At 46.9% G+C, this 13,335-nt stretch overlaps 1 protein-coding gene and 3 non-coding genes across 4 annotated transcripts; 1 reads left to right on the top strand and 3 right to left on the bottom strand.

The window, feature by feature from the left end:
• Window positions 1-142: 142 nt before the first annotated feature.
• Window positions 143-214, bottom strand: trnaq-cug (transfer RNA glutamine (anticodon CUG)). Its single transcript has one exon. It is a non-coding gene; the product is annotated as a tRNA-Gln (tRNA).
• Window positions 215-1,928: 1,714 nt separating this feature from the next.
• trnar-ucg (transfer RNA arginine (anticodon UCG)) lies at window positions 1,929-2,001 on the bottom strand. The gene has a single exon. It is a non-coding gene; the product is annotated as a tRNA-Arg (tRNA).
• Window positions 2,002-7,968: 5,967 nt separating this feature from the next.
• Window positions 7,969-8,040, bottom strand: trnaq-cug (transfer RNA glutamine (anticodon CUG)). Its single transcript has one exon. It is a non-coding gene; the product is annotated as a tRNA-Gln (tRNA).
• A 421-nt stretch (window positions 8,041-8,461) lies between these two features.
• LOC131697885 (large ribosomal subunit protein mL62-like) lies at window positions 8,462-10,478 on the top strand (the record flags this gene model as incomplete). Its single annotated transcript, XM_058989628.1, has 4 exons — window positions 8,462-8,513; window positions 8,692-8,774; window positions 9,825-9,994; window positions 10,328-10,478. Coding segments are annotated over 4 exons (390 nt in total), but the record flags the coding sequence as incomplete, so codon positions are not given.
• Window positions 10,479-13,335: the final 2,857 nt, after the last annotated feature.

Below are 13,335 nucleotides of genomic sequence, written 5' to 3'. Positions count from 1 at the left end.
GAGGGTTTTATACTTTAGATTTTATGGCTAAAAGGTGCCATCCCACAACTTTGCAGTGAATTTCTCAGCATTTATTATGATAGAAACGTCAGTTCTACGAAACACTTTTTAATAACTTAAGAATAATAATGCACTGAAACGAAGGTCCCACCGAGATTTGAACTCGGATCGCTGGATTCAGAGTCCAGAGTGCTAACCATTACACCATGGAACCCATATTTACGCCTTGGCCACGTAACTGTAATAAATACATCATTTTATTATTATTCTTTTTGTTGTTGTTGTGTGTGTAAGAGTTTCTACTGCGATTGTTTTAATTAGCACTAATCTTGGACTACCTTACCCAGGGTAACATTACACAGTCCAAGATTGGTTTGAATCGGGCTGTGAAAGCAGCCGAATATGTTTACAATGACTTGGATCCGGGAATCCAGAGCTTTAAAAACTGTAATAAGTCCAGACTAGTTTGGAAAAGCTTGTCTTCGTTCAGACTGTATCACAATCCACCATCCTTCACTGCTATGACATAATAGTGTTGCATTGAATTACTACTTTTTATAAAGCATGTTATTGTGAAGCATGTTTACTGACGTGCACCTTTTGTTTTTGTGTAGATCGCCTCACCATTACCTACTGTCGAAGCAGTGGCCCTGGGGGCCAGAATGTTAATAAAGGTATGGAAATGGAAGTCTTTGTTAAAATATTCACAAGCATGTTTAATGTACATGGTGATCAGGAGCACTGTTGTGGGGAAGCATTCTCCACAGAGTTAACTAGACAGGCAACAACATCACAGGTTACAGAGAGTCAGCTACTGTTGTGTTATAGTACATTTTTCACATTTTGTTCTAGTAAACACACAAGCTGAAGTCCGGTTCCACATACAAACAGCTGATTGGATTCCTGAAGATGTGCGACAAAAGATTATTTCTCAGGTAACATCAATACTAAGATTACATATTCACTGGAGCTGACTGCTAATAACATTGAAGAAATGTGAAAGTTAACTAACAGCTGGTGTGTAAAGGGTAAATATTTTAACTTCTAACTGAAATGAAAGCTTAACAAAAAACACCTCTATGAATCTGTGCTATACGATGAAAACATGAATAAAATCAGACATTGGTCTAATTAGTTTGTTATAAGGCTATGATTTTGATGCAGTACTTTTTAGTTCGTTTTACTGGCAAGGTGCGGCAAAAAAACAAGAATTCACGGAAAGTTGTCCAAATGTAGGTTTAGCTACATCAACATACACAAGAGCTTTTAAATAGTACACCAGAACCAATAATATAAAGACTTGCTTTTGACTGCTGGCAAGTTTAAATGTTACTTTAGAGTACAAAACTTTACCGTCCAGACTTCAGACTCCGACATCATTTCTGGTCAGAGTCGAGGGTCTCAGTGCGACAAATGTTTGAAATTCTCCCTTTCGGGTTCCCTGTTGGTTGAGAGGACGGATGTACCAACGAGGTCGCTTTTAAAACCTCTTGATAAGAGGTACAAACTCAGCACATTTACTTTAAATGTAAATGTATCCAATTTTGCGAATGCAATCTGTATTTAAAGTGTGAACAACAGCTGTGACTACTTTGCGCAGTCAAAAGTGCTGCGACACGACGCGTCCCGTACAGCAAATAGTGAAGCTGCACAGCTTGTAGTTGATTCATCTGCGATAGAAGGAATCTACGTAAGGAATTGATCATTTGACATATACTGGACTATACATTAGGTACATTTCTAACGAGATCACACTGATGTAGAACATATTTCTATATTTAAGTTAAATTATTTTCCTTACCACACCAAAGGAAAAGAGCCTATATCACTTTTTAAAACGCAGAAACATGTACACTGACTTACATTGTATTATTTGATCTGAAATACAAGTTACACAATTAATAAATAAAATCTAAAATAAAAAAAAACAACCACGAAGGGACTCGAACCCTCAATCTTCTGATTCGAAGTCAGACGCCTTATCCATTAGGCCACGCGGTCTTTCACCGAAAGAAAGCGTTTACGTAAATACTTTCATCTATAATTAGCGTAGTTTGTACTACAATATCAACGAAGCTCGGTGCTCGGTGCCTCGGTGCACGCACCTCGATGCTCGGTGCTCGGTGCACGCACCTCGACGCTCGGTGCTCGGTGCCTCGGTGCACGCACGTCGACGCTCGGTGCTCGGTGCGTCGGTGCACGCACCTCGACACTCGGTGCTCGGTGCCTCGGTGCACGCACCTCGATGCTCGGTGCTTGGTGCCTCGGTGCACGCACCTCGACGCTTGGTGCTCGGTGCATGCACCTCAGTGCTCGGTGCCTCGGTGCACGCACCTCGACGCTCGGTGCTCGGTGCCTCGGTGCACGCACCTCGACGCTCGGTACTCGGTGCCTCGGTGCACGCACCTCGACGCTCGGTGCTCGGTGCACGCACCTCGACGCTCGGCGCTCGGTGCCTCGGTGCACGCACGTCGACGCTCGGTGCTCGGTGCGTCGGTGCACGCACCTCGACACTCGGTGCTCGGTGCCTCGGTGCACGCACCTCGATGCTCGGTGCTCGGTGCCTCGGTGCACACACCTCGACGCTCGGTGCTCGGTGCACGCACCTCGGTGCTCGGTGCCTCGGTGCACGCACCTCGACACTCGGTGCTCGGTGCCTCGGTGCACGCACCTCGACGCTCGGTGCTCGGTGCCTCGGTGCACGCACCTCGACGCTCGGTGCTCGGTGCACGCACCTCGACGCTCGGCGCTCGGTGCCTCGGTGCACGCGCCTCGACGCTCGGTGCTCGGTGCCTTGGTGCACGCACCTCGACGCTCGGTGCCTCGGTGCACGTACCTCGACGCTCGGTGCTCGGTGCCTCGGTGCACGCACCTCGACGCTCGGTGCTCGGTGCACGCACCTTTGGTGCACGCACCTCGACGCTCGGTGCTTCAGTGCACGCACTTGGCGTTTGTCTTTTCAGTGCTTGGTGCACGCGCCTCAACGCACCTTAAAGCTGTTCGCTTGGTGCTCAGTGCTTAACGCTCGACGCTCCTATTACTGGCACGGTACGCTTCGGCATACAACGTGCTGCACCATGTCATTTCACCGCTGTGTCACCTGTGGGACGAAGTTACCGGCTAATGACCCGCATGAGGACTGCGTGTCCTGTCTGGGGCCGGAGCATGCGGCATCTGCTTTGGCAGATAAAGCCTTTTGCACGTTATGTGCAAGCTTTCAGACGCGCACTCTGCGTCGTAGGGCGAGGAGAGCAGTCGGGGATCGCTCCCCTTCATCTGGGTCGTCACACACCCTTTCCGCCCCGCAGCCTTCTTTGGCTTCCCCGCCAGCGAAGCTGCCTTTTTCCAGGAGTTCGCCTTCCCAGGTTACCCCTGGTCAACGATCTCCTGACGTTAGGCGCAAGAGAGACCGCTCCCACAGCCTTTCTGTAAGGCGAGGCCCTTCTCCTCGCGGCGAACGCCCCCGTCAGATCTCGAGATCCCGCTCTAGATCGCCCCGAAGGAGAGGACGTTCCCGTTCTCCTCGTCGCGACAGGCGAGGTGGTGTAACTGAGCTTACTAATAAGATGTCTCAGTTTATGGACCTTATGATGGGGCAGCAATCGCTGCTCATGTCCCTGGCCACAGCTCGGGCCGCAGAGGAGCCAGTCAGACCGGCTGTCAACCAGCCGATCATCCTACCACAACCCCTGTCCGTTCCAGTTGCGCAACAGGACGCATGGGACGTGGATGCTATCTCTCGAGATGCATCAGAGGGTGAGCCTCTCCACGGAGAGGATAGTGTGGAGGCAGAGCTCACGTCCCACCACTCAGAGTCTGAGATGGAGGTAGGCGTAGATGACTCTTTATGGTCCCTAGTAGAGCGGGCGACTCGCCACCTGGGCTTAGAATGGCCTGCCACTGAAGAACCTAGGCGCTCTCTTTTTGAGTCGCCTTTGGCACAGGGCCAGCAGTCTAGGATGCTTCCAGCCTTCCCAGACTTTGTTAAGGAGGTGCAGTCCACTTGGGGGACTCCAGCCTCCGCCCCGGCAACCTCGCGTAAGGCGGCTGCCTTTACCATGCAAGGTGCGAGTGAAGCGGGTCTGGCGTCATTTCCGCCAGTTGGCGCTGCGTTCGCAGCGTTGGTGAAGTCACCAACACTCTCTGGGTTGGTGAAAGACCCCACCTGCCCTAACAAGCAGTGCAGGATCACTGAGGTGCACCTCAAGAGGGGCTATTCGGCGGCTACAGAGGCAGTTAGGCTGTCCAATCTGGCCAGCCTCCTCTCAGTTTATCAGGCTGCGCTAATAAAGGATCTCCCAGACTACCCTTCGGTGTCTCTGAGAGTGGAGTTGGGGCTAGTTGCCCAGCTGCTGGTCAAGCTAGCCCAGCTTAACGCGCGGGCCCAGGGCAGGAGCATCGCGTCTCTGGTGGTGGCCAGACGACAGCTCTGGCTCTCGCAGGCGAGAGTCCAGGAGCATGACAAAGCTCCCTTGTTGGATGCCCCAATTACACCGGGGCACACATTTGGCCCAGCTTTGGAAGAGATGCTGCAAAGCTCAGCTAAGGCTAGAGAGGCATCACAGCAGTTGGCTACAATATGGCCGCGTAGGCCTTTCCAGGTCAAACGCCCACAAGAACATCAGTGGCATAGAACACCACCGCAACACCAGCCCCGTCCAGGGGGTACTAAGACCTCCCCGGCGGATACAGCAGCGCGTGGCCAAATCCCAAGGGGACGACCGCAGCGCACAGGGTGGCGACCTAGAGGAGGCGGCAGACCACGCCCTCGTGGCTCTGGCCAGGCCCCTCGTGAGCGAGCGAAGCCTAAGCAGCCCTGAGAAAACCAGGCAGCCATTAGCCCAACCCTACACTGTTCCACAGCTTCTGTTTTGGCAACAATGCACCAGCGATATCTGGGTGCGCAAAACTATACTCACCGGGTACACCCTTCAGTTCCGGTTAAACCCCCCCCCCCTTCAGGGGGGTGGTGGTAACTGTGGTGAAGGACGTGGTTCAGTCCTCAGCTCTGAATGTGGAAATACAGGCATTGCTCAGGAAGCGTGCCATTCAACTAGTAGACCCTGCTCTGACCGACCAGGGGTTCTACTCCAAGTACTTCCTTGTGCCAAAGAAGGACGGCGGGCTCCGCCCTATTCTAGACCTGCGTGTACTGAACAAATACCTACGGGTGTTGTCGTTCAAGATGCTCACGCACAGGCACATTGTCCAGTCTGTCCGGCAGGGCGACTGGTTTACCACCATAGATCTGACAGATGCGTACTTTCACGTTCCCATCTATCCGGGTCACACGAAGTATCTACGATTCGCATTCCAGAGCAGGGTCTACGAGTTTTGCGTCCTGCCATTCGGCCTGTCTCTAGCTCCTCGAACCTTTTCGAAGTGTATGGACGCCATTTTAGCTCCTTTGTGTGCTCAAGGCGTCCGACTGCTGAACTATCTGGACGACTGGCTCGTCTGCGCGCAGTCAAAGGAGCAGCTGGCACAGCACACAGTGATGGTTACAGACCATCTTCAGCGGCTAGGTCTGAAGGTCAATCCAGACAAGAGCCGCCTCGTGCCCAGCCAACAGACCGAGTTTTTGGGTCTGCATCTGGACTCAGTGTCCATGGCAGCAACCCTATCGACACAAAGAGTTGCCTCATTAGAGCGGTGTCTCTCCCTATTCAGGTTGAGAGAAACAGTCAGCATGGAGCTCTGTCAGCGCATGCTGGGGTTGATGGCTGCCGCCTCGCAAGCCCTTCCTTTGGGCTTACTACACCAGAGACCTCTGCAGGCCTGGTTCAATGCCTTCGCGTTGCACCCGCGGAGAGACAAGCACCGCAGGTTGAGGGTATCCCGAACCTGCTGGGAAGCATTACGCTGGTGGAAAGTTCAGTCGAACATCCGCCAGGGCGTGCGCTTGGGTCCCATCTTCCGAAGGGAAGTTATCACGACCGACGCTTCCAACCAAGGTTGGGGGGCAGTCTGGAACGGGACAGGGACCCGTGGAGTGTGGTCAGGACCCTGGAGGTCAGCCCACATCAACGCTCTGGAACTCAGAGCAGTGGACCTCGCCCTTTGGCACTTCTTGCCAGTGCTTCTAGACAAGCACGTGTTAGTGCGGTCAGACAACACCACAGTAGTGGCGTATATCAATCGCCAGGGCGGATTGCGGTCCACCGGTCTTCACCGGATGGTAACGCGGCTGTTGCTCTGGGCTCAACCGCGTTTAGCCTCTCTGCGTGCAGTTCATCTGCCGGGCAGAGTCAATTACGCAGCGGATCTCCTGTCCAGAGGAGGTCCTCTTGCGGGCGAATGGCGTCTTCACCCTCGGGTGGTAGAGCGCATCTATATCGACCATCCAGAGTGCGAGAGTGCCCTCTACTAGGTCGCAGTATGCGTATAAGTGGCAGTTGTTTCAGAGTTGGTGTCTGGCTGAGAGCCACGACCCAGTCTCCTGTCCTATGGCAGTAATATTGCAGTTTCTGCAGAAACTGCTGGATGAAGGGAAATCTCCTTCTACACTTAAAGTGTATTTAGCCGCCATTTCGGCTTGTCATGTACGCATTGACGGTTTATCACCTGGTTGCCATTTTTTGGCATCTCAGTTTCTGAAAGGCGCAAGACGCTTGCGGCCTCCAAGAACGACCAGTTTACCGTCGTGGAGCCTTGATGTGGTGCTAGAAGCCCTTACCAAGGCACCGTTTGAGCCTCTCCACAGCGTGGATATGAAGCTCATATCTATTAAGACTGCATTTTTGCTGGCTGTGGTATCAGCAAAACGCGTGAGCGAGTTACATGCACTTTCAGTGCATCCTTCTTGTACTCGTTTTGCAGGAGACGGTTCTAAGGTCTCCATGCGCCCTAATCCGGCCTTTTTACCAAAGGTTATATCCCCGTTCCACATGAACCAGTCAGTCGAGTTGATGGCGTTCCATCCTCCTCCTTTTTCTTCCCCAGAGGAAGAGCGGTTACACATGCTCTGCCCCGTGAGGGCATTGAGGTGTTATATTGACCGTACAAAGACTGTGAGGCAGACAGAACAGTTGTTCATATGCCATGGTTCTAGATCTTTGGGTCAGCCGCTGTCTAAACAGCGCCTTTCCCACTGGATAGTGGATGCTATTAAATTAGCGTATGAATCTGCAGGCCTTCCACCACTAGGGCAGTTGAAGGCGCATTCTACCAAAGGTATGGCGACATCCTGGGCCCTCTTTCGAGGGGTGCCGGTGTCTGATATTTGCGCGGCAGCCAGTTGGGCTACGCCGCATACTTTAATGAGGTTTTACAGGTTAAATGTACTGGATTCCTCTGCTCCACTGTTTGGAGCATCTGTTTTACACTCTACGACGCCTCAGGATGCGGACGTATAGAGTGGTTGATAGCATGGTGTTGACTGTTCCACCTTTAAGACAGGTGTCATTACGAGCATAGACGCTGAGGCGCAGCTCCGCATATGCCTAGATGTACTGCCTACGCAGTTGCGTTATGACGTAAGTCTGTCCTACTGCCGAGAATCCTCCCTCGCGACAGCTAGGGTTCACTGTATCCCATGTTGATGGTTATTTTCGACTTGAAAGGGAACGATAGGTTGCGGATGCAACCCCGGTTCCCTGAAAGAGAATTTTCTCTTTCAGGGAACCGGGGTTGCATCCGCAACCTATCGTTCTTGTTCATATTTGTGTGCCTGACTATCGCTAAATACAGAATGAAAGGCAACCCAAAAAAAAATTATTAACGCTTTACCTTTTTACCTGTACTGTACTCTGCAAGCTTTTTACGGTCACCTTGGATTTTTCAGTACAGGTTGCAAAAGCAGACAAAAGCAAATAAAAGTATTTCTGAGGGTTTTATACTTTAGATTTTATGGCTAAAAGGTGCCATCCCACAACTTTGCAGTGAATTTAACAGTATTTAACGAACTGAGAAACGTCAGTTCGATGAAACACTTTTTAATAACTTAAGAATAATAATGCACTAAAACGAAGGTCCCACCGAGATTTGAACTCGGATCGCTGGATTCAGCGTCCAGAGTGCTAATCATTACACCATGGAACCCATATTTACGCCTTGGCCACGTAACTGTAATAAATACATCATTTTATTATTCGCTTTTTTTTTTTTTTTTATTTTTTTGTTTGTGTGTGTAAGCGTTTCTACTGCGATTGTTTTAATTAGCACTAATCTTGGACTACCTTTCCCAGGGTAACATTACACAGTCCAAGATTGGTTTTAATCGGGCTGTGAAAGCAGCCGAATATGTTTACAATGACTTGGATCCGGGAATCCAGAGCTTTAAAAACTGTAATAAGTCCAGACTAGTTTGGAAAAGCTTGTCTTCGTTCAGACTGTATCACAATCCCCCATCCTTCACTGCTATGACATAATAGTGTTGCATTGAATTACTACTTTTTATAAAGCATGTTATTGTGAAGCATGTTTACTGACGTGCACCTTTTGTTTTTGTGTAGATCGCCTCACCATTACCTACTGTCGAAGCAGTGGCCCTGGAGGCCAGAATGTTAATAAAGGTATGGAAATGGAAGTCTTTGTTAAAATATTCACAAGCATGTTTAATGTACACGGTGATCAGGAGCACTGTTGTGGGGAAGCATTCTCCACAGAGTTAACTAGACAGGCAACAACATCACAGGTTATAGAGAGTCAGCTACTGTTGTGTTCTAGTACATTTTTCACATTTTGTTCTAGTAAACACACAAGCTGAAGTCCGGTTCCACATACAAACAGCTGATTGGATTCCTGAAGATGTGCGACAAAAGATTATTTCTCAGGTAACATCAATACTAAGATTACATATTCACTGGAGCTGACTGCTAATAACATTGAAGAAATGTGAAAGTTAACTAACAGCTGGTGTGTAAAGGGTAAATATTGTAACTTGTAACTGAAATGAAAGCTTAACAAGAAACACCTCTATGAATCTGTGCTATACGATGAAAACATGAATAAAATCAGACATTGGTCTAATTAGTTTGTTATAAGGCTATGATTTTGATGCAGTACTTTTTAGTTCATTTTACTGGCAAGGTGCGGCAAAAAAACAAGAATTCACGGAAAGTTGTCCAAATGTAGGTTTAGCTACATCAACATACACAAGAGCATTTAAATAGTACACCAGAACCAATAATATAAAGACTTGCTTTTGACTGCTGGCAAGTTTAAATGTTACTTTAGAGTGAACCAGGATTTCGAGTTTTCCACGATTCGGAAATAGAATGTTGTAAAAAGAGCCCCTAAGTTGGAAAACTTCTGTTCTCCGATGCATTGTTGTTCTTTCTTTACAGAAAACAGCTCTCACAATTGTTTTTCTTTTAGCTGTCACCCATTTACATACTTGCTCGCTCAGTTATCTCATTCGCTGACCTACACAGCTACACATAAATGCTGCGTGAATACACAACCAAACAATTTACAGACACTCGCAGATTAGTATTTTCAGTGCATTTTTTAAAGGAAATAAAGGAAGCGCCTCATCAAATGTGTTTCACATCCATTTTCAGGCGTCCAAGACTACATTCAAATTCACGATTTTCAGGATTTCCATGACCTCTGTGACAAAATCGTAGCCTTAGTTTTACTTACAAAAAAATACCATGAATTGCATACATCAGGGGATAGCAGCGTGACATAGTACACAGCTGCGTGACACTGGGACATTTACAAAATTGAGGAGGTGTGTATACTTTTTTTTGTAAGTAAATAAATATCAGGGACTTTAATATGTTCTACTGTTTTGAGCACTACATGTAATAGGTCAGGCCTCAGAACTGGCTGTTAAAACCCTGTTAGTTATGTTTTTATTGATTTATTTTGCATCTCAGCATACAAACCGAATAAACAGAAGTGGGGAGCTGATCGTCACCTCGGAAGTGAGCCGGTACCAGATGCGCAATCTGTCTGACTGTTTGCAGAAGATCCGAGACATGATCGCTGCTGCCAGCGTGAAACACAGGCAGCCTTCCCAAGAAGACGTGGCTCTCCGACGCTACAGGTAATCTTCCTGTGACACCAGGATCTGATCAGGGCTGCCAAGAGCTCATTTAAAACTGGGATCATTACCTTGTACCACGACACAGCAATGCACTAGCCCTCAATTATACTATTTCAGATGCTGATCCTTCCCGTAGCAAACAATCTAACCGCACTCTGCTCTAAGAGGGTTGTGATATTGGCGTCACTTCTTGGATTTTGGATGATAACAGATATTAGCTTCATGCTCATTTTCCCATATCCAGTTGTCTTCATGTTTACAAACTATTTGATCAGAGATGCCGTAACCTTACAATTTGCCTCCAGAGCAAATTAACATTGTTTCTCTTTTCAGGATAGACAAAATGAACCGAGAACGCCTGCAGCAAAAGAAAATGCACACTGCAGTGAAGCGAAGCCGACGCGAGGAGTTTGATTGAAGGTGATGCCAGGATATGAAGGCTGGCTGCATTGAAGCAATCTGTAAAGAATAAATGAATGACTTGTACAAAGTGTTGTTTGTTCCTCGTTTATTTTAATTTGTCGGCTGGTTTTGCTGGGTTGGGTAATTGGAAGTTATGAATAGTTTTCTAAATAGTTACTCGGATGTACCACATGTGTAAGAGTTGATCAGTTGAAAGAGGCATGATCAGTATGACTCTAAAATACTGGCTGGCACAGTGGACTGTAAATTAACATCTTAAAATACATCTGCACATTGCTGTGTGTTTACAATGGTTGTGGTGTTGGAAAGTTAGGTTACTTGTTTGCTGAGCAGTGTCAAAGTAGCCTCCTGACATGGTAATGGTAAACTGAGTGCGTGTTTCACATTTTTTTAATGCGTACAAAAGGCAGATAAGCAGCTTCTCTGGACCGCTGGTTTTCGTTCTCAAAGGGATTTATTTTAGCAAAGGGAAATTGGAAGTGTACATTAAAGCTCAACCACGCCTTCACCAATACCTAAGATTACCATATAACTCCATGTGAAACTCAAAATGGAGCGAGGTAACCAGTGGTGTACCACAGGGATCAGTATTAAGTCCTCTGCTATTCCTGATCTACATTAATGATTTAGATTCTGGTATAGTAAGCAAACAAAAAGTTAAATTTGCAGACGACACAAAAATAGGAGGAGTGGCAAACACTGTTGAAGCAGCAAAGGTCATTCAAAATGATCTAGACAGCATTCAGAATTGGGCAGACACATGGCAAATGAAATTTAATAGAGAAAAGTGTAAAGTATTGCATGCGGGCAATAAAAATGTGCATTATAAATATCATATGGGAGATAGTGAAATTGAAGAAGGGAACTATGAAAAAGACCTAGGAGTTTATGTTGACTCAGAAATGTCTTCATCTAGACAATGTGGGGAAGCTATAAAAAAGGCTAACAAGATGCTCGGATATATTGTGAGAAGTGTTGAATTTAAATCAAGGGAAGTAATGTTAAAACTCTGCAATGCATTAGTAAGACCTCACCTAGAATATTGTGTTCAGTTCTGGTCACCTCGTTACAAAAATGATATTGCTGCTCTAGAAAGAGTGCAAAGAAGAGCAACCAAAATTATCCCGGGTTTAAAAGGCATGTCGTATGCAGACAGGCTAAAAGAATTGAATCTATACAGTCTTGAACAAAGAAGACTACGCGGCGATCTGATTCAAACATTCAAAATCCTAAAAGGTATAGACAATGTCAACCCAGGGGACTTATTTGACCTGAAAAAAGAAACAAGGACCAGGGCTCACAAATGGAGATGAGATAAAGGGGCATTCAGAACAGAAAATAGGACGCGCATTTTTTACACAGAGAATTGTGAGGGTGTGGCACAAACTCCCCTGTAATGTTGTTGAAGCTGACACCCTGGGATGCTTCAAGAAGCTGCTTGATGAGATTCTGGGATCATTAAGCTACTAACAACCAAACGAGCAAGATGGGCTGAATGGCCTCCTCTCGTTTGTAAACTTTCTTATGTTCTTATGTTCTTATAGAAACGTCAGCTCGATGAAACACTTTTTAATATCTTAAGAATAATAATGCTAAAACGATTGTCCTACGGGGATTTGAACTCAGATCACAGGATTGAAAGTCATGAGTGATAACCATTACACCATGGAAACCATATTTATGTATCGGCCACTTAACTGTAATAAATACATCATTTTATTATTATTCTATTTTTTGTAAGCGTTTCTACTGCTGCTGTTTTAATTTGATACGTTTAGGTTATATTTTAGACAATTTGGTGGATTCTTGATCTCCTTAGTTCGATCTAGGCAGCGGTGAAGAACTTCAGATATTTTCCACAAGGGGGCGATACACCATGGCAGCGGCTAACCACAGTAGTATTGGTGTGAACCAAGCAGAAACTTAATATTTTTAAAAGCGTGAATATGAATTTACAGAAAAGAACTTTTCCAAAATATATAAATGAAAAAAGATAAATTGGTTGGCCAAGAAATAAAATATGGTATGCATTCTCTAGATTGTGGAACATTCATAGAAATAAACTTCCTGCTGATTTCCAAATTTCCTGAAGGAATCAGAGCCAGACAGAAGCACCTGCCATCAACCAAGTGCCTGAATCAGCTCCCTGCACACTGTATTACTTTCCTCCATTTCCCAGCCTGGGTCAGCTCTCTGCACACTGTACTGCATTCCTCCATATCCCTGCCTGAGTCAACTCTGTGCACACTGTACTGCATTCCTCCATATCCCTGTCTGAATCAGATCTCTGCACACTGTACTGCATTCCTCCATATCCCTGCCTGAATCAGCTCACTGCACACTGTACTGCATTTCTCCATATGCCTGCCTGAGTCAGTACTGCACACTGTACTGCATTCCTCAATATCCCTGCCTGAATCAGCTCTGCACACTGTACTGCATTCCTCAATATCCCTGCCTGAATCAGCTCTGCACACTGTACTGCATTCCTCCATATCCCTACCTGAATCAGCTCTTCACATTTTACTGCATTCCTCCATATCCCTCCCCGAATCAGCTATGCACATTGTAGTGCATTCCTCTATATCCCTGAATGAATCAGCTCTGCACACTGTACTGCATTCCTTCATATCCCTGCCTGAATCAGATCTTTGCACACTGTACTGCATTCCTCCATATCCCTGTCTGAATCCGCTCTCTGCACACTGTACTGCATTCCTCCATATCCCTGTCTGAATCAGATCTCTGCACACTATACTGCATTCCTCCATATCCCTGCCTGAATCCGCTCTCTGCTCACTGTACTGCCTTCCTCCATATCCCTGCATGAATCAGATCTCTGTACACGGTAATGCATTCCTTCATATCCCTGCCTGAATCAGCTCTCGGCACACGGTACTGCATTCCTCCATATCCCT

The sequence above is a fragment of the Acipenser ruthenus genome, chromosome 17 (assembly GCF_902713425.1).
Source record: "Acipenser ruthenus chromosome 17, fAciRut3.2 maternal haplotype, whole genome shotgun sequence".
Taxonomy (NCBI): domain Eukaryota; kingdom Metazoa; phylum Chordata; class Actinopteri; order Acipenseriformes; family Acipenseridae; genus Acipenser; species Acipenser ruthenus.
This window is presented reverse-complemented; position numbering and strand designations above follow the sequence as displayed.